General features: G+C 44.8%; 1 protein-coding gene across 11 annotated transcripts in view; it reads right to left on the bottom strand.

Annotated features, from left to right (window-relative positions):
• The window catches only part of roq (RING finger and CCCH-type zinc finger domain-containing protein roquin), a 151,078-nt gene that overhangs the window by 110,753 nt on the left and 12,752 nt on the right, over positions 1-27,573 (bottom strand). For all 11 annotated transcript variants that reach the window (XM_065447691.2, XM_065447690.1, XM_065447693.1 and 8 more), the window contains exons 2-4: positions 20,764-21,187; positions 17,263-17,582; positions 11,692-11,799 (exon numbers count right to left, since the gene is read on the bottom strand). In XM_065447691.2, the coding sequence (XP_065303763.1) occupies positions 11,692-11,799; positions 17,263-17,582; positions 20,764-21,139 (804 nt within the window). In that variant the 5' untranslated portion in view covers positions 21,140-21,187. The remainder of the gene's footprint in view (positions 1-11,691; positions 11,800-17,262; positions 17,583-20,763; positions 21,188-27,573) is intronic.

Below are 27,573 nucleotides of genomic sequence, written 5' to 3'. Positions count from 1 at the left end.
TTTTTTTTTGTCTCTTGCACTGTTACAATGGAAGGTGCCTGTTTGGTGACCTGTTGTCATCCCAAAGCAAATGCGGGATGAAAAAAAATTCTTTTCGCTGGAAGTTTAACCGGCGTAATGATCGCACCCCTGAATTTGCGTCAATTTTTTTCACAAGAAAGTGCGATCATTATGCGAGTAAATACGGCATATATGGTAGCACACTATAAAGAGTTTTAGTGTTCAGTATTCCGGTAAACGCGAGCAGACTGAGAATTTTTCAGGATGAGCGGAGGCGTAAACACGAACAGCCTGCACAGGGATACTATCTGGTGACGCTGGGCTCAACCAGACAAACAAAGAGCTAATATTGCAGTAACCAAGTGCTAAGAATCTCTGGGTCCAGACAGGCCGACAATGGAAACTGACCCTGTCAAACTTCAATAGCCGAACTCTGTCGAGTGAGGCTAGGTTAGCAGGACTCTTTGAAAAACTACTACCGTAAAAGCTCGTTAATTCGAACCGCAAGGGGAAGCCGCTTCAGTTCGAATTAACGAAAGTTCGAACTAACGAAAGTGAAGGAGAGCAACAGTACACTGCGATTTGGAAGCAGTAGGGCATGTCAGAAATTTGGCGTGTCAGAAAGTGATGGCGTGTGCCGCGGGGACACGCCATCTTCAAGTCGAAGCTCTGGGTCCGACTGTGCCACACCACTGATGTCCACCGAAACGAACGTTAGCCGAGACTTAACACCATCACAATGAATTGCGACGGCCGATACCGCCTAAGCTGAAAACAGAGGTGCACAACCGATGAAGACTGCCGAGACAAAGACGCTGAACATGTGAAGGTGGCGAAGGTCCCGATTCGTTGGTTCTTGATTGCAAGCGCAACTACGACGTACTTGATTCGCTGTGTTTTGGCGCTTGCCGTGCCATTTCTGCACAACATTAGCAGCTGTACAAGATTTGCAAAGCCTCTGAGATTCGCAACGGGCAGGAAGTCTCGGAGGTTACGTAGAACGGAGAGGCGGCAGCCGCCGCTGCCTTCTGGCTGACCCCGCGTCGGTTAGATTTTTTTCCGATTTTGCCTTCTCTCGCCGTTCTCTCCATTTCGGAGGCAATACAGCCTTGTGTGTAGGCAGTAGGCGCGTTTCTCTGGCCGTGTGCCAGGCGAGCGTAGTTCGAATTATCCGTGAGGGAACCTTCTCGCGTTGGAATTACCGGACTTTTTTATACATAGACTTCTGTGGAGCTTGGCCGGACCAAATCGTACAGTTCGAATTATCCATAAATTCGAATTATTGAAGTTCGAATTACCGAGCTTTCACTGGAGACATTGCTTGGGATATCATCGGCCTCAGTGAGATTAGGAGAACTGGTGAGGCTTATACATTGCTGAATAACGGCCTCGTCCTCTGCTATAGAGGTCTCCCAGATAAGAAGCAATATGGGGTGGGATTCCTAATCCATAAGGACATACCCAGCAACATTGACCAATTCTACAGCATTAATGAGTGGGTAGCAGTAGACATAATCAAACTTAATAAGAAATACAGATTGAAGGTAGTACAAGCCTATGCACCTACATCCAGCCACGACGATGAGGAAGTAGATCAGTTTTATGAAGATGCTGAATTAGCGATGAGAAAAGTGCTAACTCGGCATACAGTAGTAATGGGGGACTTCAATGCAAAAGTGGGGAAAAAGCAGGCGGGTGAACAGGCAATTGGCAACTACGGTGTCGATTCTAGAAACGCTTGAGGAGAATGAATGAATGTGTGGTTTTTATTGGCACAAGGGCCAGGTATGGCCAAAGAGCGCCATGCAAGTGTTAATGATTTCGCAGTGGAGTGATGGGTTCTATGGAGTTGATGTGAAGTGGCTGTAAAGGGGCCTAAAATATAGTCGCTGTAAAGTGCGAAAAATGTACGTGTAATAAAATTATGGCGATGACAAATGACGCGCACTATGAGCATTGAGGTGCATTTCAAAATAATGATACGATATTAAAAATTGCATGAGTTTCTAAAATTAACTAGAGCACCATGGCCTCGTTAGAGCCCTTGCGACACAAGGGCCTGGAGGGATGTGCTACATAAAACAACTATCACAGCGGCATCCTCTGGAAAGAGGATGCGCTACGAGTTTAATGGTCTTATTACATGTAGCACAACATCATTTTAAAAGTTGAGGACTGCCTTGGTGTCAAAAAGCAGTTCCTTACCGAGAAACATAGCCGGGTGTAGAGGGATGTTATAATGGTAAGCAAGCGGAAAATATTTCTGTCTCTCCGTTTCGGCTTCCCGACACTCCAGGAGCACGTGGAGGACGGTAAGCCTCTCACCGCATCTACCACAGGTTGGAGGTTCACTTTCAGTAAGCAGATAACTATGGGTGCCAAATGTGTGCCCTATTCTGAGGCAACAGAATAGGACATCTGTTCGCCGAGTTTTTGTTGAGGAGGGCCAAAAACCTAACTGGGGCTTTATAACGTACAGTTTATTTGTTTGCGCGTCCCACGTGCACTGCCAGTGATATCGCAGTTTATTTCGTAAGAAAGGCCTCAGATCTGTGACAGGCACATCAGCGGTAGGGTTAACAGCTTGCGATGTGATTGACGTGGCCATCTCGTCCGCGAGAACGTTACCTTCGATTCCCCTATGGCCAAGGACCCAGCATATTATGATGTTCTGGTTAGATGAGTACGCTTTACACAATACCGAATACAGTTCATTGAATATGGGATTTTTATGTTTGTAGAGTGACATTAGTGCCTTCACGACGCTTAGAGAGTCTGTATAGATCGCTGCTTTTGGAAGTTTTGATCTTCTTATATGCTTCACAGCAGAGAGTAATGCGTAGGCCTCGGCCGTAAAGATGCTTGTTTCCGGATACAGTATATCGGATTCCGAGAAGGATGGGCCGACGGCTGCATAGGATACCCCGGCATTTGACTTCGAAGCGTCTGTGTAGAAGTCTGCTCAGGAGTGTTTGTACTGCAGTTCTAGGAAATGCATTCTGATTTCGGCCTCGGGAGTGTGTTTTGTAACTTTTATAAAGGATATGTCACATTGTATCACCTGCCACTCCCAAGGAGGTAAGAGCTTGGTTAGGTGCATTGGGCGATGCTCGAGGAGTGGGACATGCATTTCATCGCTAAGCTCCTTCACACGCAGCGAGAAAGGCTGGGTTATGGAGGGACGATTGCTGAAAAGTGTGGCGCACGTCATATCAGTAACGGTATGAAAACATGGATGTTCAGGATTGGAGCGTACTTTAAGGAAATATGTAAAGCTAATGTATGATCTCTGCAGGTGGAGAGACCATTCATTCGATTCGGCATATAAGCTTTCAATCGGGCTTGTTCTGAAAGTGCCCGTGGCCAAGCGGATACCTAGATGGTGAACAGGGTCAAGCATCTCTAGCGCGCTCGGGGCGGCAGAGTTATATACCACGGCACCATAATCTAATCGTGACCTGATGAGGCTCTTATAGAGATTCATCAGGCACTTCCTGTCACTACCCCACGTAGTCTGGGATAGAAGTTTCATTATGTTCATTGTTTTTAGACATTTTTCTTTAAGATGTTTAATGTAGGGGACGAAAGTGAGTCTGTAGTCAAGTATGACACCTAAAAATTTGTGTTCTTTGTTTACAGGTATCTGTTGTCCACGCAGTTCTATGCAAGGATCTGGGATAAGTCCTCTCTTTCTTGTGAAAAGAACACAAGAGCTTTTGTTAGAATTGATCTTAAATCCATTCCTGTCTGCCCACATTGACACTTTGTTCAGGCCATGCTGTACCTGCCTCTCGCAAACTGCGAGGTTACAAGATTTGAAAGCTATTTGAATGTCGTCCACGTAGACAGAGTAAAAGATGGCCGGTGGTAATGAAGCACGAAGCGTGTTCATCTTGACGATAAAGAGCGTGCAGCTGAGCACGCCTCCTTGGGGTACACCCATTTCCTGCGTAAAAGGACGTGAGAGTGCATTGCCGACTTTTACCCGGAAGGTACAATTGGACAGATAGCTTTCTATTATGTTAAACATATTACCATGCATGCCCATTTCTGACAGGTCTCTTAAGATTCCGTAACGCCACGTTGTGTCATACGCCTTTTCCATATAGAGAAATATCGATAGGAAGAACTGTTTATGCATAAATGCATCTCGAATATTCCCTTTAACATGAACGAGATGATCGATTGTGGAGCGCCCTTCTCGGAAGCCACACTGATAAGGATCAAGCATTTTGCTCTGTTCAAGGAAATGAATGAGTCACCGATTTATCATTTTTTCAAACACCTTGCAAATGCAACTTGTGAGGGCTATCGGGCGATAACTTGCCACTGAGGAAGGGTCTTTCCCTTGTTTCAAAACAGGGACCACAATGGCTTCCTTCCATGCGGTTGGAAGGTACCCTGCATCCCAGATGGCGCTGAAAAGTATGAGTATGTAACCTGGGTGTCATTGTGTAAGTTTTTGAGCATTTCATACATGATTCTATCAGATCCTGGTGCGGAGCTCTTGCATGCGCTCAAGGCAGCTCTCAATTCGGCAATACTAAATGGACGGTTGTAAGGCTCATTCTCTCGACATTTTCTTGTTAATGGCTTACGTTCTTCTATTTGTTTATATTTCAGGAAGGATTGTGAATAATGATTTGAACTTGATACGCTCTCAAAGTGCTCCCCAAGTGAGTCTGCCTGATCTTGCAGTGTATCGCCCCGTGTATTTACTAGAGGGAGTGAATATGTTTGTCGCCCTCTAACTCTATTTACCCTGTTCCAGACTTTGCCCTCATCAGTAAATGAGTGAATACTGGATAAATACTTCTGCCAGTTTTCTCTTCTGGTCTGTCGGCGGGTTCTCCTACCTTGGGACTTTACTTTTTTAATGTTGACAAGATTTTCTGCTGTGGGCGAAGCGCGTAGCAACCCCCACGCTTTGTTCTGATTCCTACATGCGATTCTGCATTTATCGTTCCACCACGGGACATGCCGTTTGCATGCCGAGCCACTTACTTCACGTATGCATTTAGATGCGGCATCTATTATGAAGGCTGTGAAGTACTCCTCAGCAGCATCGATTTCTAAAGAAGATATGTCATCCCATGATATACTAGTTAAGTTTCAGAATTTCTCCCAGTCTGCTGTGTCAATCTTCCACCTAGGAGCCTGTGGTGGATATTCGTTTTCTTTAAATGTTCTTAATAGTATGGGGAAGTGGTCGCTTCCGTAAGGATTGTTCGTAACTTCCCATTTGAGTTAAAGCAGTATGGACGAGGAAACTATGCTCAGATCAATTGACGAAAAGGTATTGTTTGCAAGACAGTAATAAGTGGGTTTCTTCTTATTCAGGATGCACGCACCGGAAGAAAAAAGGAACTGTCCAACAAGACGACCTCACGCGTCTATACGACAGTCGCCCCACAGGGAACTGTGCGCATTGAAATCGCCAAGAACAACATAAGGTTCTGGCAATTGATCTATAAAGGATTGGAATTCATGTTTCGTTAGTTTGTAATGTGGGGGAATGTAAAGAGAGCTAATGGTGATGAGTTTGTTTAGCAGAACAACTCGCACCGCCACTGCTTCAAGGGGCGTTTGTAGCTGTAAAGGTTGACAGGCTACACTTTTATGAGTGACAATCGCAACACCACCCGATGATGTGACGGCATCATCGCGATCTTTGCGAAACGTAAGATACGTTCGAAGAAAGTTTGTGTGTTTGGATTTTAAGTGTGTTTCCTGTAAACACAGCACTTTTGGATTATGTTTGTGGATGAGTTCTTGCATATCATCAAGGTTTCTAAGAAGACCTCTGACGTTCCACTGAATTATTTGTGTATTCATTTTTATAGTAAATTGGTGCTGTGTTTACGGAAACAGCAGTGATGCCTTAGATTACAGAGCTCTTTCGAGGCCCTGTAACCGGGGTTTTGCCCTTTCTGGAGCGTTCGAGGGAGCCTCGCCGCTCCTTAGGCGTTTGGTGCGCCTTGAGGACAGGTGCAGTGTCCATTGCCTCTAGTGAGGCTCCGGACACGTGCTCTTGCGAGCGAGAAGTTTTCAGAGAGAGTCCCGCCTTGGAGGGCAAGACCCCTGCGCCCACCAGCCCGGAGGTCAATGGGGCTCCCTGAGGAATTTGGCTGCGCTGGCTGTTGCCAGCGCTAGAAGGAGCGGGGGAGGGTGGGGCAGCCTCGGCTGCGCCCACCTTCGGGGTCGGTGGCCCCGTCTGCTGGGTAGACGGAGCAGCGCTAGCTGCAACCGCCACGGGGGCAGATGGCGTAACTGCCGACTCACGGCTTGTGGGTCGGACAGCCGCCGGAGGCCGTTGTGACGCTGCCCCCTGACGCGCCACTTCGGCAAAGCTGGCCTTAGGAAGGTATGTAGCCCGCCTGTGTGCCTCTTTGAATGATATGTTTTCTTTTACTTTGATTGTTACTATTTCTTTTTCTTTCTTCCAAGACGGGCATGACCGCAAGTATGCGGCATGCTCGCCATCACAATTTACACAGTGGAAAGAATTCTCACAAGCTTCAGAGAAGTGTTCATGCGCGCTGCATTTCGCACAAGTTTGGCGGCCTCTGCAGCTCTGCGAACTATGGCCAGAACGCTGGCACTTGAAACATCGGAGGGGATTTGGCACGTACGGTCTTAAACGGAGCTTGATGTACCCGGCCTCGATTGACTCGGGCAGGACACTTGAATTGAAGGTGAGTATTAGGTGTTTGGTCGCAAGTTCTTTACCATCTCGCCTCATTTTAATTCTTTTGACATTTATAACATTTTGTTCACTGAAGCCCTCCAAGAGCTCAGCCTCAGTGAGCTCCAGCAAATCATCGTCCGAGACAACGCCGCGGGAGGTATTCATTGTGTGGTGCGGGGTTACTACTACTTGGGTCTCCCCAAATGATGCTAGCTGAGGCAGTTTCTCAAATTGCTTCTGATTGCGGAGCTCCAAGAGGAGGTCACCGCTAGCCATCCTCGACACCTTATATCCTGGACCAAAAACTTCGGTAAGAGACTTAGATACAAGGAATGGGGAGATTGTTCGCACTTGTTTAGCTGGTTTTTCAGCATGGATGACATGAAAACGAGGAAAATTGTGGACTTGTCGTCCGAAAAACTGAAAAACTTCTTCGGTGCGTCCTCGTTTCTGAGGGCGATCAGGTAGTTTAGAAAAAGCATGTTCCATAAGTAATGTTCGGTTTTCGGCCGCGATGCCGACCACCCACCATGGAGCCCAACAGGGGGACGTGACAGAAGTTCCTGCTAGAGAAACCCTGCCAACGCCAGCCGTACATCGCTGCTATAACCAAATACAGCATAACCAAGGCTAGCTAGCTACACAAGGTTAACCCTCGCCGTCGGGAAACTAGGAAGTGAGAAGTGATGAGAAGACAAGAAAGATGAAAAAGGCAAGAAAGAAAGACGAAGATTGGAGAGGAGGACAGGAAAAGGCAACTGCCGATTTCCCCCGGGTGGGTCAGTCCGGGGGTGCCGTCTACGTGAAGCAGAGGCCAAAGAGGTGTGTTGCGTCCGCCGGGGGGCCTTAAAGGTCCGAACACCCGGCATCGGCTCAACCCCCAGGATCCCCCTTTCCCCGGACACGGCTAAGCCGCGCACGGTTAAACGCGGGAGGGTCCAACCCTCGTGTGCTCAGGTACGTGGTGTCGCAACACACCAAACGCCTACTTACGCAGACGCCCCTGCGGGGAAACGCTTGAAGAGAGATGCTGGTAGAATTCGCAGAAAGGAATAAGCTGAGAACAATGAACACCTTCTTCAGGAAACGTAGCAACAGAAGTGTAGCTGGAAAAGCCCTAATGGTGAAACAAGAAACGAAATTGATTTCATACTTTCTGCCGATCCCAGCATAGTGTAGGATGTAGAAGTGATAGGTAGGGTAAAGTCCAGTCATCATAGGTAAGTGAGGGCTAGGATTCACCTCAATTTGAAGAGAGAAAGAGTAAAATTGGTCAAGAAGAAACAGGTCAACCTGGAGGCAGTAAGGGTGAAGGCAGGCAAATTTAGGCTGGTACTTTCAAACAAATATGCAGCCTGAGAACAGAGAGATGAAGATGACATAGAGGTAATGAATGAAACCGTACGGTAACTAGGCTGGCTTCAGAGGCAGCAATTGAAGTGGGAGGCAAGGCATCGAGGCAACCAGTAGGCAAGCTCTCCCAAGTAACAATGGACCCAACAAAGAAACGACAAACAATGAAAGTGTCCAACTGAAGAGATAAGATAGAATTCACAGAACTGTCAAAACTGATTAACAAAGTGAAAATAAGTGATATTCAAAACTATAACGTGAGAAAGACTGAAAAAGCCGTAAGAAATGGATGCAGCCTGAAATCAGTGAGAAGGAAATTTGGCATAGGAGAAACCAAGATGCCTCACCAGCAATCCGGAAGGGATAGTAAAAGCAGCGGAAGAATTCTATACTGACCTGTCCAGAGGAGTCAGGATATCTCAATTAGAAATAGTAATGAACAGGATACAGAAACTCCTTATAGATAGCGATGATGTCAGAAGGGCCTTGAAAGATATGAAACGAGGAAGAGCAGCAGGAGAAGATGGAATAACAGTTGATTTAACCAGAGACGGAGCAAACATAATGCTTAGAAAACTGGCGCCTCTTTATACAAAGTCTCTATCGACTGCAAGAGTCCCAGAAAACTGGAAGAATGCAAACATTATACTAATCCACAAAAAGGGAGACAAAGAAATGAAAAATTATAGGCCCATAAGCAAACTTCTAGTGTTATATAAAATATTTGCCAAAATAATCCCCAACAAAATAAGGGCAACATTGGACTTTAGTCAACCAAGGGGATAGGCAGGTTTCAAGAAGGAAAAAATTATGGGGTTTTACGTGCCAAAACCACTTTCTGATTATGAGGCACGCCGTAGTGGAGGACTCCAGAAATTTCGACCACCTGGGGTTCTTTAAACTGCACCTAAATCTAAGTACACCGGTGTTTTCACATTTCAGGTTTCAAGAAGGAATACATCCATGTCATCAATCAGGTAATCGAGAAATCTGCAGAGTGCAATCAGCCTCTATATATGGCTTTCATAGATTACAAAAAGGCATTTGATCCAGTAGAGATACCAGCAGTCATAGAGGCATTACGTAATCAAGGAGTACAGAAGGCTCACGTAAATACCCTGAAAAATATTTACAGAGGTTGTACAGCTACCTTAATTGTCCACGAGAAAAGTAGGAAGATACCTATAAAGAAAGGAGTCAGACAAGGAGACACAATCTCTCCAATACTATTCATTGTGTGCTTGGAAGAAATATTCAAGCTATTAAACTGCAAAGGCTTAGGAGTAAGGATCGATGGCGAATACCTCAGCAACCTTCGGTTTGCCGATGAAATTGTTCTATTCAGCAACAATGCAGACGAGTTACAACAAATGAGTGGGGACCTTAACAGAGAGCGTAAGAGTGGGGTTGAAGATTATTATGAAGAAGACAAAGATAATGGTGAATAACCGGGCAAGGGAACAAGAGTTCAGGATCGCCAGTCAGCCTCTAGATTCTGTGAAGGAGTATGTTTACTTAGGTCAATTACTCACAGGGAACCCTGATCATGAGAAGGAAATTCATAGAAGAATAAAAGTGGGTTGGACTGCATGCGGCAGACACTGTCAGCTCTTGACTGGAAGCTTACCATTATCATTGAAAAGGAAGGTGTATAATCAGTGCATTTTACCGGTGCTGACATATGGGGCAGACTTGTAGATTGAAAAAGAAGCTTGAGAACAAGTCAAGGGGAGACACTGGTGTTCGATTGTTTTTTAATTTTTGTCATATACAAATGAAATTTTCAGGAAAGGTATACTTTAGCCTGCTAGAAGCATATATGTGATCTATTTTTTCTTATTTTAAGTAGTTTTTGAGGTAATTAATACCTTCTGAAAATCAATTTGCCCAACTTTTCAACAATTTCATCACTGAATATTAGAGAAAAATTGATATGTACACATTCTAGAACAATCATAGATCACAATTAGACCATCACTGCAATTTTAGCTCTATTTTTACAGAAGTTATTTCCATATCTAATGTGGTGGTTAGGAAGCTCAAAATTCTCATCTGTTGTATTGCCACATAAAAGATTCTAGCCTAAGGGATACCATATTTTATTAGTTTTATTGTATGTAGAAACTCATAAGTTTTTGAATGCAACAAGAATAAGTGAAATCACACTATTGCATCAAAAGATACTGTGGGCAACAGCACGTGTCATAGGAGAAATGCAGCTTTTGAGAAAATGCAAAACGAAGTTCCAGGACATGATCTAGGTTTATTCTTAGCAATTACTGCAAGAAATTCAAGTCCACCTTGCACTAGAAGCCACCAGGCACATAATCACCATCGCTCTCTTTCGTGCACCTCTTCTTCATGGCACGCATGAGCTTTTCTGCTCTGGCATGCTCCTTGTCAGACACCACTAGCCGGTGCTGGTATTTTTCAGCCTGTATACCCCTCTTCTTGGTGAGCTCCATCCGGTGCTTATGTTGTCGCAAATGGCACAGTTCACCACTAGTTTCACGGCCACTTCATATTCCCGGTTACCCTTTAAGGACTGTACAAAGAGCGATGGAACGAAGAATGCTAGGCATAACGTTAAGAGACAGAAAGAGAGCAGTTTGGATCAGAGGGGAAATGGGCATTGCTGATATTCTAATTGACACTAAGAGAAAAAAATGGCGCTGGGCAGGTCATGTAATGTGCAGGTAAAATAACCGTTGGACCATTAGGGCTACAGAATAGGTGCCAAGAGAAGGGAAGCACAGAAGAGGAAGGCAGAAGACTAGGTGGTGCAATGAAATTAGGAAATTCGCGGGTGCTAGTTGGAATCGGTTGGCACAGGACAGGGGTAATTGGAGATCGCAGGGAGAGGCCTTCGTCCTGCAGAGTACATAAAGTAGGCTGATGATGATGACAATCAAATTGCAATAGAACAGTGGTGGCATTAGTTACAGCTACAGCAAACCACGGTGCACTTGTCATAGCTACCACAGATAGTGCCACCATTCTACTGCAGCGAAGGCAACATTCTACCCAAGCAAAGCCTCTACTTTATGCTCCAGCGAACTATCATGCAGAATAGCCAAATAAGCAATGAAGAAGGCTACAGTTGGTCATGAGTTGCAAAGCAAACTGAGCTAAGTTCCAACTAAGAAAGCACATAGAAGGGGCACCGGACATGACGAGCACAAAAATTTTTTAAATTCCTGTGATCAAGCAAAACGTCGTATGCAAGTGCGCTTCAAGCAAGACTCACTCTGTGTGATTGTGTGTGCACCATAGTCAATTCTGCATTGATCAAGACAATAGGTGGGGTGCGGCTTATCGGGAGGCGAGTTTCTGCCTTGAAGTACAGTACGGTTAACCCTTGAACACGAGGCACTGGATAACCTTTCATAGTGCTTCCCCCCCCCCTTTATTTCTCATTATTCCTTATTTTTTGAGGATTCCTGAAACTTAAATTCTGTTATGATTCATGAAAGCATGATGCTACAGAAAGGCAGCACAAATATGTGCGCAAAACTACTTCCAACATACACACAAGGTTAAAATTAAAACACTGGTGTCGCGTGAATTGTCTACGATATCGCAAAGTCCACACTAAAACAGAAACAAACAGACCCCTGACAAGTCTCAAGTGGTGACACAGTAGTGCTCACCTTGAAGCAGGATGCCCTGTAGAGCAGCTGCACCACATGGCCAATGCTGGTCTTTGATGCCTGGGGGAAGTGGGGTGCCAGACGTTGAACCACAAACAGCACCAATACCTGGGAGTGGGAGGAGGGGGGAAGGACAGCGGAACATTTGAACAATGGCAGCATATCTCCCACCCTCAGTTGCTGCTCAACACACAATGTATGACAGGATGACACTATAGGAGCGCTGACGCATTTTCAAAGTAGCAAGATAACAAAGGGTGACGCTTGGCAAGTATAAGGGTTGAGAAACACTTAAAAGATATATTAATTTTATAACAAAAATGGTATTGAAAGGTTGGACCTGGCACACTCCTGGGTATCGAAACAAACTAGTTCATAAAAGCAGGTAAACATATTAGAGTATTGACGGCACTCGGACGATTCTCAGTACCTTTTTTAGGGCGACCAATGATGTCTAAGCCACGAGACAAGCCAAGCCAAGCCACTATGCCACAGTCAAAAACCCTTGCATTCTGCAGCATTAAGGAAGTGTTGAAGAACAGCCTGAAAGCCTTTCTCATACAGCCTAAAGGCCTTTTTCATACAATTGTTGCATTAAGTGCTGGTTTTAAGTGACTGGAGGGTTAGTGAATACAGTGGTTTAATTCAGACATTTCTAGGTAATGTGACAGTGGCAACTATATCAAACCCAAGGTTCTGCACGTGGTTAACCACACCGAGCCACTCAGTAGACTCACTAGATGTACCTAGGCATCTGGAGTTCACGCTGAGTGATTGGGTGTAAGCTCCCTGAAAAGGCATTCCTATTCATTCCTTTGCTCTTGAATTGAATTGAATTGAATTCTGGGGTTTTACCTGCCAAAACCAGACTGATTACAAAGCACGTCGTAGAGGGGAACTCCAAATTAATTTTGACCGCCAGGGAATCTTAGACATGCCCCTAATGCATGGAACGGGCATTTTTGCATTTCACCCCCACCAAAATGCGGCTGTCGCAGCCAGGATTTGATCCCACGACCTTGTGCTTAGCAGTGCAACATCAAAGCCACTGGGCAACCACAGTGGGTCCTCTTCCCTTGGCCTCTCCTTTTCCGAATCGCCTCGCTGCGCATGCCTTCCCTCACCACTCGCCCTCTCAGTTTGCACTTTTTGATTGTGGCAATCGCACTGCACAGCAATAAGTGATCAACGCGATATCAGGATTTGCGATCACTGTCATCGTTGGGCTGTGCACAACGATCACAGTTTGGCTTCAGCAGGCGAAAGCTGTTCTGGCGTGGCGTGGTGCAATTTTGGTCATCTGTGACGGTATGAGTCAAAACAGAAAACATCAATAACAAAAACGAAAGGCACGGCCAACAGTGCGTGGATCTTGCACACACTTCTGCAGAAATGGCGACAGCACAACCACGCGACTCCGCTCAAACAGTGAGACGGGGTTAAGTCCCAGACCTCCTGCCCTAGTCGCCGGCTCGGGCAGCAAGTTAAAAGAATGTCGCTAGCAAGAGTTTTACTCATGGAATGTAATTGTTCCCACCTACTCATGGCCAGAATATATAAGTTACTACAGAAATACATGCACACCCTGAGACCAATGACAACGCCCTGCACCGTGCCGGCAATCCTTAGCTCACCTACTCAAGCCAAAGCTGTTCTGGTGCAGCGTGGTGCAATTTTGGTATTTTGGCATGGCAATTCGCTTGAGTATCAAAATGCCACAATTGGCGTAGTATTCCCACTACTACACAACCTCTGGCGACCTTTTTGGTTACTGTTACAAATGTTTCACTCAAAATATTCAAGCAGGTTCAAGTGGCACCAACTCCATCATCAATGGCTGTGCCTATGAGGGGAGCAATGGAGCAAGGGAAGTGCCAGACAGTTATCTGTCCCATGAATAATGTGGGTTCACATGAATAATCACGTGATCCATGACTATTCAGCTATTAGCGCAAAGTTGAATTCTGTTTAAATCGATAGCAGATGGAGATTTGGTGCATGCATTGATGATACTTTTGTCTGTAGGTACAGCATGAAAATCGTCAAAATACAATCTGAACAGGTCGCATGCAAGCATATAAGCATGCAGGAATGTGCTGACAAGGCTTTTTTTTTTTTTCGTTTTTCTTTCCTGAAGCCACTTCGCAGATAAAAACACTTATTTTCTGGCTACTCCATTATTTCAAACACAATTTGGACGTTTAAGCGGTTCCCATCAAGTCCAAATTACAGGTGGGTTATCTTTTCACTGAGCGAAGTAATGAGTAATTAATCACTGACTGATGAGAGTGCATATCTTAGGCCCATTCATAAGAAGCATGACTGGCACTCACATGGTGGATACTTCATGTTGGTTAGTTCGGCCGCCAGATTAATCAAGTATGTGACAAACTTCAAGTTGCTCAAGGCATTTGTGACACTACTACCTGCAAGCTTCTTGTACATGACCAACCACCAGCTATTTATGCTGTATCCATGGAACAGGAGGAAGAAGTGAACCTGCTCTCCACACAATCACAAAATGTCACAAATGCAAGTATCGGATCTTATTCTACACTAATGTCATCTAGCGTCAATGACACTGATACAGCGTAATCTTGTTACAGTCAAAGAAGCCTGCATTATATGTTGGCAGATGCCACAGCCCATATGCCTACCCCATGCCTTCTATCATTGCGATCCCGGTTAGCATGTCTGCTGTGCTTAAAAAGCACAAACCATATAAGAATATATATGGGCAGGACGAGCACAAACTACCAAGTGAGTTTCATGTCTGCTTTGTGTAATGATACACATCTTGGCATGTATGCAGTCGACGCTCATCACAACGGACTGTGATAATCTAGTAAAAAAGGTCTGCTATATCCCAAGTCCGTTCTAATTAAAATTAGCATACGGTAAGTTGTGAAATAGTGAAACTTTGCATATACTGTTGTCTAAACCATAAGCGACTGCAAGAACAATAGAAACAACGAAATTAAAATAAACAACTATAGTATACCTGCAAACATTCATGATTTTATTGCAAACTGTTCGATTTTTAGCACTTATTTAAGATTGTCGTATTTACAGAAATTTTTCACGATTTTTCATTTGTGTATACTGTAGTTTAGAGCAATAACAACTTCAAAAGAAAGAGAAATACAGTCGCTGAGCAATTTTTTACAGACCACTTTTTCAGGCCCGTTGATTATGCGGGTCTGCCAGCATGGCAGCAGTACAGTCGACTCTCGTTACAACGAACCCTGATAATCTAACAAAAAATGTCAGTTTTAATCCAAAGTATGTAATATCCGAAACGCCTCCCTTTTGAAACTTTGGTTGCAATATCTAACAATGTTATTGCAAAGAGTGAGTCGTGAATGTCCAAAGTAAAGACCAAACAAAGAAAGTTGCAGTTTCGCTCGGAAGGAGAAGCATCGATTGCGATAACACATTAGTAGACAGCTATGCAAAGTAAGGATAGTACTTTTATCGGCCATATAAAGTTCTAAATATTCACTTACCAACTGAATTAACAAGCACGGTGTCACACACGCACAGGTAAACATTAACACATCTTGCTCGATGACAGTGGAAAGTCCATGTCAAAACGGAGTAAGTGCTGTCTCTCGCTCCAATGCGAACTAAATGTCGAAAGCACAGAGCATATGAAGCTACTGGAACACGGCGCACTTTGTCCATATCGCAGATCACTTTGAAGATGAGGCCTGTGGGAGCAAGCATTTTGTCCACATCGCAGATCGCTTTCAAGATACAATGCCCGGCACCCACACCATGAGCAGCAGAGAAATGGCAGTTTCCCCATCCTAAAGTATATGCCACCAGAACAATGGAGGGAAGCCAGTCAGCTGGCCACCCGGCCCAAGCACGTTGCCGCCACTGATGACACAAACTTCAGCTACAGTTTGTTCTAGACAGAACAGGGGCCAGTAGTATAAACCGATGTTTTAAAGTTATGTTTTGCAACAAGCAACGACAAGTGTCAAATCTGTAGCACAAACGAACGCCACGGTAAGAGGCAGATTCAACTGGAGCCTACGGCTGGTCACTGCTCCACAGCATGCCGGACGACTAAACTGCATCACGTGCCTCACAGTCTGGATGCTGGGAATAGCAGCATATATTCTTTTTTTTGTACAAACTGATGCATTAACAAATACAGCTGTGTTCTCAAAACTGTGTATTTTGCAATAGTCGGCGGTTGTTCTTGAGCGTCGTATTCGACTTTGAAGCTAGTTAGGCCTTGCAGCACCCTTGGCGCTTGCTCAGCGCTGATCAGACAGCGGTGGGCAGTAGTGGTCCACTTGTGTGGTCGACATGAAAATGCTCCGCCGGCGAAACATTGCGTGACACACCCTTTGTGGGAACTTTGCCACTAGTGTATTCATTCCTCAAGAAAAAGTGTACTTTCACGAATTCCACAAGCAGCCGGAAATAGTTGCATGCATGATGGCATGTATGCAAATAGTGCTTATGGCAGTGCACTGATGTAAGCACTATTCAACAGCAAAGCATGCTGTATTTACACCACCTAGATAAGATATTCCCCAAAATTTGGCTGTTGTAGCCAACTGTGCATTATAGCTGGGTCCATTAAAAACATAATTGGTTTCGTTGATAATATACAGGCAGACGAAACTAAGTGAGAAGAATGGACTGTACTTTTAGTGCGCTACAAAGAGCAACAATGTATTCTGACAACGACGCAAACATGCTAATTATGCATTGACAATGATGTGAAGCAGACAATCTTGTTTGTTAGTTTGCCCTCATTCTGTCCACATTTCATTGTGTTGCTTATATGCGCAGTCAATCACGCTAACTGAAATGCCCCAACTAGCCCATCAAGATGTCCTACCGATGTTAAAGGGACACTAAAGCAAAACAGTAAATCAGTTTAGGCTAATGAAGCGTTGTTTCAGAACCCTTCAAGCAGTCATTTCAAGAAGATAGTTTGATTATTAGATGAGAAAATGAAGCTCCAAGTATCAGTATTTGAATTTCGCGCCAAAACCCCACTGCTTGTACGTCAGCGTGACGTCAGGGATTCCAAAGTATGTTTTCGCATTTGGGCAGCGTTGGCCGAGTAAAGATTCCCGAAACTTGCCATGTTTAATATTTGGTTCCTTTAGAACACAATGTAGTCAATCTGTACCGCTATATATAATTAGCAGGCCCTAGAAGATGCCATGAAAATCCATGACGTCACAGCCACCTGGTGCGGGAGCTTCAGTAGGCGTCGCCACCCGTATTTCGTTCTTGCGCTTTTTCTCGCTTACCAAACGTGTTATCGTTGTAAGAGTGGTGTTTTTGGTGTTGCAGAAAGGTAATTTACTGATGCACAAGGAATCATTTTTCCCTTTAGTGTCCCTTTAATTGCTGGAGAAATGCAGTGCCTGGACAAGTCATGAACAAAGAACAAGTGAAAACACATTTTGTCACTCTAGAGCTGTATTTCCCTAGCATGTACTACAGCTACTGCAACGTTAACTGACTGTCCGCATGCACAGCAGCAGTACAATGAGATAGGGGCCAGGGTTATCAATTTGCATCGCACGAAATGCGCACCTTGCGTGACAGGGGTGACCCATCCTCGAGGGCAAGGAGGACCAGCCTCAACACTTCCTCCTGCATGTGGGGCCCCAGGAACTGGCAGCCACGGGCACGTACGGCCGCCCACAGGGCAGCGCTCAGCTGTTGGCCCCCTCCACCTGCTCCGCCGCCCGCCTGGTTGTGCTGGTGATGCTGGAGGAGAAGCTCGAGTGCACAGCGCTCGCCCAGCGAGCGTGCTGCCCGGGCTGCCCGGGCACGCCCCTCTGGCTCGGACATGGGACAGTGCACCAGAGAAACCAGCTTGCGCTGCAAGGGCCGGCTCAGCCAGCATCCACCTTCAAGACACAAAGTGGGAGACGGTGAAACAACTAAAACACTGGAACAGGATTTGCCCTGCACACACACCTGGCAGCCATGACTCATTCATTCATGAAGTTAAACGTCCCAAAGCAACACCGGTGCTAGAAGAGATGCCTTTGTGGAGGGTAAGCAGATTAATTGTAACCACCTTGGGTTTTTTAACATGCACCTACATCTAAGTACACGAGTTCTTTTGCATTTCACTACCAAATAAATATAGCTGCCGCAGCGGGGAATTGCACCCATGACCTTGAGTCCTGCAGCACAATGCCATAGCCATTAAGCCACCACGCGGGGCCCTAACTCAACAAAGGGCATCACATAAATATAAAATGACATATGTAGGCAAGAAGGCAACTTACCTAAGCTGAATGTAACAATATCATGGCCAATAGGATTTTAATAATGTATTGGAATTGAGAAGTTGTATGAGTTTTGTTAAATACATATGATTCAATTTCCTTCTACATATGTTATAGATTATCTAACAGATACAGCAGAACAGCACATAGAAGGCTTGGGCACCCTCAAGTGAAATAATTTTGCCCTTTTCACTTGAGCATGCCCACACTGCAATGATGCAAATAAACATAACTCGAAATTGGGTAAGGCGACACCAAAACTGGTGAAAGCTTTCAAATTTGGCAGTAGTTTGCTTTAACAAATTTCAGTGCCAAGTGAATAAGACAGTTGATTCCACTTCCACACTTCACACGAGTTCTTCGAAATAACTCAAAGAATACAGGTAAGGCTTACATCAATAAAAGCCTGATTATATACAATACCACTTTATAGAGCCCAACCAGTCAGCAGATTTATTTTTGTAGTAATGTCTCTAACATGAGACAGCAGCAGTTTACAATAAGACTTGTACCGAGCTTTTAACCTGGGAACATGCTCAGTGCCTATGCATTCTTCTCAGTAACGCCAAATAACCATTTGCAAGCTATTGGTAGGGTTGCCAAGTCTAGGGTTGCTAGGGTTGCCAGGAGCCGCCAGTCTGTATGTGCAACCATGTGGCAATTTTTTTTTTTTTTTTGTCCTAGCATGTCACAATTTACATCAAGTGTAGTAGTTACCTGGCTAACATGATTATCAGTATACATATAGGCGCTGTGAACAGTTGGGGCCAACAACAGAACTAAAACCATGACAAAAAACCGGCTTAACTTTCTCCCTGCCATAGGGAACATAGGTGTTTTTTGTAGGTTACGCCTTAATTTCTTTCCGAAAGAACTACTGCACTCAATATTTTATGTAGTACATAAACAAAAGGCAGATTGAATGCACTTTTTATGCATAAAGGATTTATTAACGAGATGTGTGTCATAAAAAAGATATAAATAGCCAAATTAAGATTGTGGGATAAAATTGAACAAAGTTTGTAAAAACAAACTTGTTTATACTAAGAAAAAAATTTAACAAAAACAATAAGATATACAAAATGTATTGCAGTCTAATTGGCACTATCCCCGAAAATATCTATTCATTGAGCAGGTATTCCACTACAAAAATTTAAGTGCAAGCATTACAGCTTGGTGTGCGGACTTGGGCTGGCTTGCATCGTCATCGGTCTCAAAAAAGTCAGACGAAAAGGTAGCATCCTCAGACTCGCTGCTGCTCGACCCATGGATGCAGTCAGCTGGAAACACCGCGTAATTGCGAGATCTGCGATCTTTCGAAGCATGTGCATCCCTCCCAGAGGTGGCCATTTTTGCTTTCTGCTGTGAGTGCGTTCAAAAATTAACGCCTGGTGGGAAAGAAGCGAACTGCTTAGATAACGAAAATATAGTTCTCCTTCTTCATGTCGTATGGCACACTCTGTCCTTGAGCGGCGCGGAAGGTCTCGAAAGCGGCGATTGAAATCATAGATAGCGGGCGGCCGTTTTTGCTTTCTACTTTGACGAGCGCGAAAACTTCGGAGCGCGTTTAAAAATCACCGCCTGGGGGGAAAAAAAGCTAACTGCTTAGGAAACAAATGAATAGTTCTCCTCCTCCACATTCGATAACGCAGCGTGTCCGTGAGCAGGGCAGAAAGTCTCGACGCCGGCGTTTCAAACTATAGTTAGCGGGCTAACTATGAGCAATGGGCATGCTACAGGAAGGGTTAATGACAATGACAAGAGAACACAAAAGAGAAGATTGTGCAATAGATGTATCTGGCATTATAAAAAAACAAATCTGGTTTCTTGATTGTCATTCAGCAGAAAAACAAAGCTAAAGTTGGGACACTTAGCTGTCATGACTGGGTCAAGTCAGGACTCCAAACATTTAGTCAAAAGTTAAGACTACCATACTAAATCTGGGAGTGTTGGCAACTCTAGCTATAACATTGTTTTTACGACTTAACTGGATACAACTGGAGAAAATTACCTTAAAAGAGCAACTGCAGCAGCCCTTTAACAATGACAGTGTCAGATGAATCCAAATGAAAAATGTGAAAGCAAAGGACAAGAATGATATGGGTAGGCTGGAACAATGCTACAGCAACATAGGCAGTCTAAATAATGAGAAAGCACTTATTTCTTTAAATTACAGAGGCTAGTATGTGATTATAAAAGTTCATCACTGTAGCACAAGCAGAGGCCTCAATGGGAATTGCACAGCCCGAGGCAGCTGCTAAGACCGACGACAGTGACAAGTTAAACAGCGACAGCATTCAAACAACCACTCAGGCTGCCTGTGTGACCTTGCACTCTCTTCAAAGTGGGCTGGCAAAGCAAGCAGTTGCAGTTCCCCAAACCAAATTAACAAGACAATGAGAAGACAGAAATTATCAAGGGTAACATAGCCTCCTTGACTTTTGTGTCACTAGACATTTGCCCTAATGTGTGATGCGCAAACATATGCCCACAATGGTCCTATAAACAGAACCATTGCCAGAGAAAGGGAGACACATTTAGAAGTGCAAACATAGGCCAGACAACATAGAGGTTCACAGGTACATAGAGATTTGAAGTGATTAAAACAGTGGGGAACAAGTGAAGCCTCAGGCCACAGCCAATGTTTTGACAATGACACTTGTTTACAGCAGGGCCCTGATGAAGGCAAATATCCTAGCCAAAACATTAGCTCTAAAATGTAGGCCAGAGTACTCTCTGCCCCCCAGTGGACTGAATCGAGCTTGTAGTGGTAGCAATGGTAATGACAGCTTGCCTTGAGCAGCAGGCCTGAGAAGCAGCGCCATCTCGTGAACACAGCGTGCGACCACTTGCTCGGCACTCTCCTCAGGAACTGCAGAGGCAACAGCAGGCGCGGCTGCTGGAATCACCGGAGCCCCAGTTGCCGCCGCTGCCGCCACGGGTGGAGGAGGGGGCGCAGATACAAGGTGGAGCAGTGGGGGAACACCATTCTCAGGTAAGTGACGCCTCTGCTGTGGCTGCTGCTGCTGGAGGTGGTGGGCGCGACACTGGGGAGCGTGGGATCCCCCTTCAGGCTGTGGCACACGGCCACGGCAGCAACAGCAGGCATTGGCGGCTGCAGTAGCAGGCACACTGCCCCACGAGTGAGGGGGCGGAGCCTGCACGGGCATGCTGGCTGCTGCCCCCCCGGTGGGGTAACCTCGCCGGCCCACGGCGCCCTGCACCAGAGAAAAATTGAGAAGGGCTGCAGCTCCCTGAGTGTGTGTCAAGCTGAAGGGTCCACCCAATTTTTTTGTGAAATTCAAATTATCGACATCGAATATACGCTAGAATCTGAACATTACTCAAGCACAATAACGGCAAATTAGTTCTATGGAATTCCACTGACATCCACCCGTATGTAGCACAAAGTTTTCTTCAACTACAAAGCTTTGTTTCTGAGAAACCTGCGTGGGTTGCCTTTGCAGGAAAAAGGATACAGTGCAAAAAAGACAGGGACATGAGAGAGCGACACACACACAGCACTGACTTTTACAACAGTTTATTCATGAAGCCATGAAAGAATAAATATACAAGGTGCTACCATGCGCAATATGTGAATAATCGGCAAAAAACCTGCAACATCATCATTTGCAATGCTGATGATAGTCACGTGCCTACAGGGCACACGGAATGCTTGCCATTTAAACCCTGTCAAGATGCACCATTTTCCGAGATGACAGTGCAATCGAAGGAGAACTGATGCACAAGTTATCAAATTCCTAATGAAATCTGCCTCGATGATTTCACGTGTCAGCTGTGAACTATGTTTAGCCAACACTTCACTTTTTTCCAAGTAGGGCTTACACCCGCTGGTGTTGCAGTGGTTTTTTCTGCCCCAGAAAAACTAGCAAAGCTGTGCAAGTTTGCTTCACCAGCCAGGCATGGCCGTTGTACTGTGAAACACAGGAAAGGTTTAGTGACCTGCATCACTGGTCCGTTGTATGTGATTCCTCTCTCTTGTGGAAAAAATATGTGGGATAGAAAGAAATTTGCTTAAATGATCATGTCAGGGAGTACCATAACAATGTGTACAACGCGATACAGGACCATCTGGGTATTCATTGCCGCGACCACGGGTGTAAGCCCCACTTGGACAAAAGCGAAGTGTTGGCTAAACGTAGTTCACAGCTGACATGTGAAATCATTAAGGCAGATTTCATTAGGAAGTTTGATAGCTCGTGCATTAGTTCTCCTTCGATTGCACTGTCATCTCAGAAAATGGCTTATCTTGACAGGGTTTGAATGGCAAGCATTCGGTGTGCTCTGTAGGCACGTGGCTATCATTATTAGCATTGCAAATGATGCTCCAGGTTTTTTGCCAATCATTCACACATTGTGCATGGTAGCGTACTACATATTTATTCCTTCAAGGCTCCATGAATATACTGCTGTAAGCCAGCGCTGTGTGCATGTCACTCTCTCGTGTCCCTGTTTTTTTGCGCTGTCCTTTTTTCAATGAACCACCAACAAGCCCAAGATTCCACGCTAAGTTCCTTTGCAGCTTCGTGCTACAACTTAGGTGGATGCCAATTTTTCCTTTCAAGCACAATAACATGTGGGATTTCAAATGACTTACAAGGCAGAATGTCTTTGAGCTTTGCTGAACGGCAGTGGGTTGGTAGAAGGAGAGGAAAGACAAGCTGCTTTCGTAAAATTTAAACTGCAGCATCCAAATATAAAAGAAAATGTACAAGTTTATTTTTGCTCATAAATCCTTTACTTTGACCCACAGTAATGCAGCACGGCAACAATGGAACAGTGAATTGTTAGACTCTTAAAAAAAAAAAGGAACGCTAAGCTTTTGATAAACCCCAAGAAAATTGGAAACAAAATGCCTAACTTATTTTTGAGGTATTATTTTAGCAAAAGATAATGATAAACAATAGCAGTGCTAAATCAATTAGGGCCAGGTAAAGTATTCTTTCAATACTATTCTTATTCATGTAACAAAATGTGACATTTGTCACATTCAGTGTACTTGCGCGTCCAGTTGTCGAATAATTTGGCTTCGCATTGCGACCTGCTAGCTTCCTGGTTAGCTCAAATGATAGAGTGACTGCCTCAAAAAGGCACTATTCCTGTGTTCAATCCCCAAACAAGGACATTTTTTTAACAGTGAGGCTTTCTTTCTGAGAAACCAATATGTGTTTCCTTTGTAGTTTTGCACTACACTCAGGTGAATGATAATTTCTTCCCTTTCATTTTCAATTATTTGATGGTAGAATGTCAATAATTATCAAATGAAGGTTGAACTTTGCTTTCATGGGTTAGAAAACCCTTGGTTAGGAGAGTTGGTTAAACAGTGATGTGAATGAGGTTCAAGCATAAAACAAACAAGAAGAGAGCTGTCCTTGCATATTTTCTCGAGTTTTTTAATGATCAGCTCCCTTCCCCGTCTTGAATTTTGTGCCATAGCTGGCATGCTTGTACACCCTTGCAATTTTTTTAATAATGTCACACGAGTGTTGACCGTACAGCATGTAGGCACATTGTAACAGTGAGAAGCAGCAAGATCGGCGACATTATGCGCAAGCACACGCGCACTTCCTGGTGCGAGCACCGTTCACTGCGGTGTTCACATCATGAAGGCACACACCCTACCAGGGTTATCTGCGGCGTCCTGTTTGTGAAAGCCACTGTGAGAACAGGCGTAAATTAATATGTTTCATTTGTGATGTGCTTTTCACTGTTTCTTATAATATTGGAAGCTGCAATTACGCTAGTGAATAAAGATTAGAAAGAAAAAAAATTACGAGACTGTGAAAGGAATTGTCATAAAGGAAGCAAAAGCAATCATTGTTCATATCTGTAGCTGCATGGTCTGGCTATTTGTGGCGATATGAAATGGACCCTTGTGGATGACAAAGGCAGGGCCCATCCCCTTCTGAAGCAAACAGCATAGCAGACGGCAATCGTGCTGTAAATTGCTTTGCAAGCTTGCAGATACTGTCACCAACCATGCCATTTCTTGCCGTTATAAGAAATTGACATGCCATGCGGTCAACATTTGTGTGACATTATTTATTATTAAAAAAAAACTGCAAAGGTGTACCTGAATATGACATGAATATCGAAGTTTTTTTTTTCTGTACTTCGCACCACATGTGCTAAAGCTTTGAGTGGGCTTGGCACCAGAACTACAATAGATTATGTTAACTGGCCTTTGCTCTTCGTTATGCAGTTCATCAGGTCTACCTGTAGATTTACCTGCATCAGGCTACCAGCTCCAGGACAAACCTGGCAACCATGCTGATCTCTTCACCTCTCTGATTGGAAATCTACTGCAACTGCGTCACCCAGCCAGTGTGGTGCACATCGCAGTTTGTGCCCATCAGCTTTCCCTTGCGACCCACCATTCCTGGATCGGCTGTGGCCTCCCCAACACCAAGTGTCACATGCCACTTCATCATCAGCAATGTCATCAGACTACTACATAAAGCCTGTTTGCCTGCACGCATGGTTTAGCGGGCTCAGCACCACGACAACGAAGGATCATGTTAACTGGCCTTTGCTCTTCATTATGCATATAATTGACTGTCACTGTTTTTTTCCTGAATGAACCAGTTATCGAGGTCTTGTCTCACTGCAGGCATTATTTGCACAAAATCATGCATGATTTTGTATGCATGATGATGAATCTGCTCTTATTAGCCAGGGATGCCAAAACTAATCCAGGGCCCCCGAATCCACTTAGCAGCTTTGCTTCTCCCACTCTAGTCAGTACTTAAAGAAATTCAATCCGGGCAGTCGGCAATACTCAAAGAGCTGAAGTAAATTCGAGCGTAGCTTTGGTATCATGAAAAAAAAATTAAATTATGGGGTTTTACGTGCCAAAACCACTTTCTGATTATGAGAAAGAGAGAGAGAGAGAATAAACTTTATTCAAGAACCCCGGTCCGGGTTCGCCCGCTTTGTTCTAGCTGTCTGCCAAGCCGAGCGTCGTGATGAGCTCGATCATGGCACGTACGTAGTCGGAGGAGGAGTCCGCCAGCCGCTCCTCAAGTGCCGTAGGTCTACGGGTGGGTGAGAGTTTGGCAAGGCTAGCCTGAATAGCGAGACAGCTCCCAGGACAATCCCACAGAATGTGAGCATTATCCAGGAAGCCGCCACATGCCATGCAAGCAGGTTTACCAGGCAAACCTTGTATGTAGTGTTGGAAGTGTGGGGACAAGAGAGAGTGCGTCTGTGCACGCCTCCATAGTACCGCCTCTCTTCGATTCATGTGTGTATCTGCTTGTGGATACTTCATGGAGTTGTTTAGTAAATCATCAAGTTTTTCGCGCCTTTCCGCCCGCGCGAAGGCATATTGCTCATTCAGACTCAGTGAGTCCGGCCACCACAGAGGAGGGCCCGGGAGATTTGCGCGGGATGTGGCATGTGCCACTTCATTCCCTCTGATCCCTGTGTGACTCGGAATCCACTGAATCCGCACTCTAATGTTAGGGTGTGCGTTGAGGTGCGTTGTTAATGCTGAGTGTAGTGCCGCGGAAACGTTTCTGGCGGCGAGTGCCCTGCATGCAGCCTGGCTATCTGTTCGAATGAGCAGATTTCGTTCGTGTGGATTTGGCATGGTCGCGGCTTCCACGACAGCTGTAAGTTCCGCTTGATGTTGTGACGTAATATTGCAGTGTAGGCCCCATGATAAAGGTGTAGAGTCAGTTGCCACCCCTGTGCAGAAGCCTCTATTATTTGGAGAGGCATCCGTGTATAGGATCCAGTCTTCGGTGTCGTCCTTGAGGTGTAGTGCTCGACTTTATCATCTTTCTGGTTGTTTGTCTGCCCCCATATTTCGAGGTATTGGGTCGACGGTAATATGGTCTAGCGTGTCCCATGGGGGATATTGTTGTTCCCTGTCTGGGCATTGTGGGACATCGTAGCCTAGATCACGCATAAATGCCCGTCCCTGTCTAGATAGCTTCAGGCGACTAAATTGTGCCTCTTGGTGGAGTTGTTTCAGCTCATCCAGTTTAGGCAGCACTGCCGTCTCATCAACTCAGTTGGATCGCGAATATGCAGGGGTGCCTAGAATAACTCTCGTTATCTGCCGGAGCATGGTTGAGGCATGCGCAGTGGAGGACAGCGGAAATCTCGACCACCTGGGGTTCTTTATCGTGCACCTAAATCTAAGTACACAGGTGTTTTCGCATTTCGCCCCCATCGAAATGCGGCTGCCGGGGCCGGGATTCGATCCTGCAACCTCGTGCTCAGCAGCCCAACACCACAGCCACTGAGCAACCACGGCGTGTTGGTATCACGAAAGAGCGTTTGCTGACTTTCACTAGAATAAAAAAAACTGAATCGAAATGTACATTACTGAATGGGGTAAAATCTGGGGTATTCCTTGTCCCACCTGCTTTGAAAGAATGAATGGTGCAGGTATCTACGTTGACTGCCTGAATGGAAGATGCAGAAAATGCATCTCGCCAAAATAACATTCTTTACGGCCTGTAGGACGTATAGTCTAAATCTTAGATCAAGAGCGAGAACCTTGTCATTGACCACTATGAACAGTTCCTAGGAATTGACATTCAACTGCGAGATAATGAGCATGCTCACAGACTGGGTGCATTCAAGAGAGATAAAAGCAGGCCAGTAATCACTAAGTTTTTGCACTACAAAGAGCGCATTATCTTGCTAAGTAAGAAATTTAAAGGAACTCAATATGGTGTCAGTGATGACTTCACGCCTACCACTTGCCTTGCACACAGCCAGCTAGTACAATTGGGCAAGACCCACAATATGCAATTCAATCTGCAATTTGACAGGCTCATCCGTAATAACAAAACATGCATTTATGACTATAACACATAAAAGGTTGTCGAATGCAATCCTAGTGACAGGAGAAAATCCAACACAATAGGCCTAATCACCTATTCTTGTCATTCTTATACACTGACATTCATAGCGTCATACCGAAGCATTGTAGCACATGTACCTTTGTTTTGTCTTATCAAGCGACACTGTCGTATCACAAACTTGGCTTCATTCATCGATTACTGACTGCAACATCTCACCCTCATATCCCAATTTTGATATATTTCACAAATATAGGCCCAATGATTGTCACAGTGGCGGTGTGCTTATCACCGCAAGCAGAGTACTTGAATGCACGCTTGTGAACATTTCCACCCTGTTAGAAATTATTTGGCTATATTGCAATGCTTCATTTCCACACATGCACGTAGGCATTTGCTATCAACCCCCTTATAGTGACAATGCCTTGAACTTGCTATTTTAATCTTCCCTTGCTCAAGTGGAATGATCCAGTTCTTACACTGGCTAAAAGCAACACCGACAGCGGATTTTAAAACATTTGTCTCCCTTTCAGTCTAACGCAATTAGTCACTCAAGCTACGAGAGTAACTGACCAATTTGCCAATATTGTTGACCTTATCCTCAAAACACATTCTGAAAACTTTTCTGCCTTCACATTCCTACCATCTTTCAGCACGGCGAACCCTTTTTGCAATCAACTATCAGCAACACTCCATGGACTGTAACTGGCTTTTACTCAAAAGAGACCAGCTTTGTCCGACAGATAAGCATACTATTCCCACAATAA

This window comes from Dermacentor albipictus, unplaced genomic scaffold (genome assembly GCF_038994185.2).
Source record: "Dermacentor albipictus isolate Rhodes 1998 colony unplaced genomic scaffold, USDA_Dalb.pri_finalv2 scaffold_14, whole genome shotgun sequence".
NCBI classification, from domain to species: Eukaryota; Metazoa; Arthropoda; class Arachnida; order Ixodida; family Ixodidae; genus Dermacentor; species Dermacentor albipictus.
The sequence above is the reverse complement of the archived record's forward strand: the minus strand, read 5'-3'. Positions and strand labels throughout refer to the sequence as shown.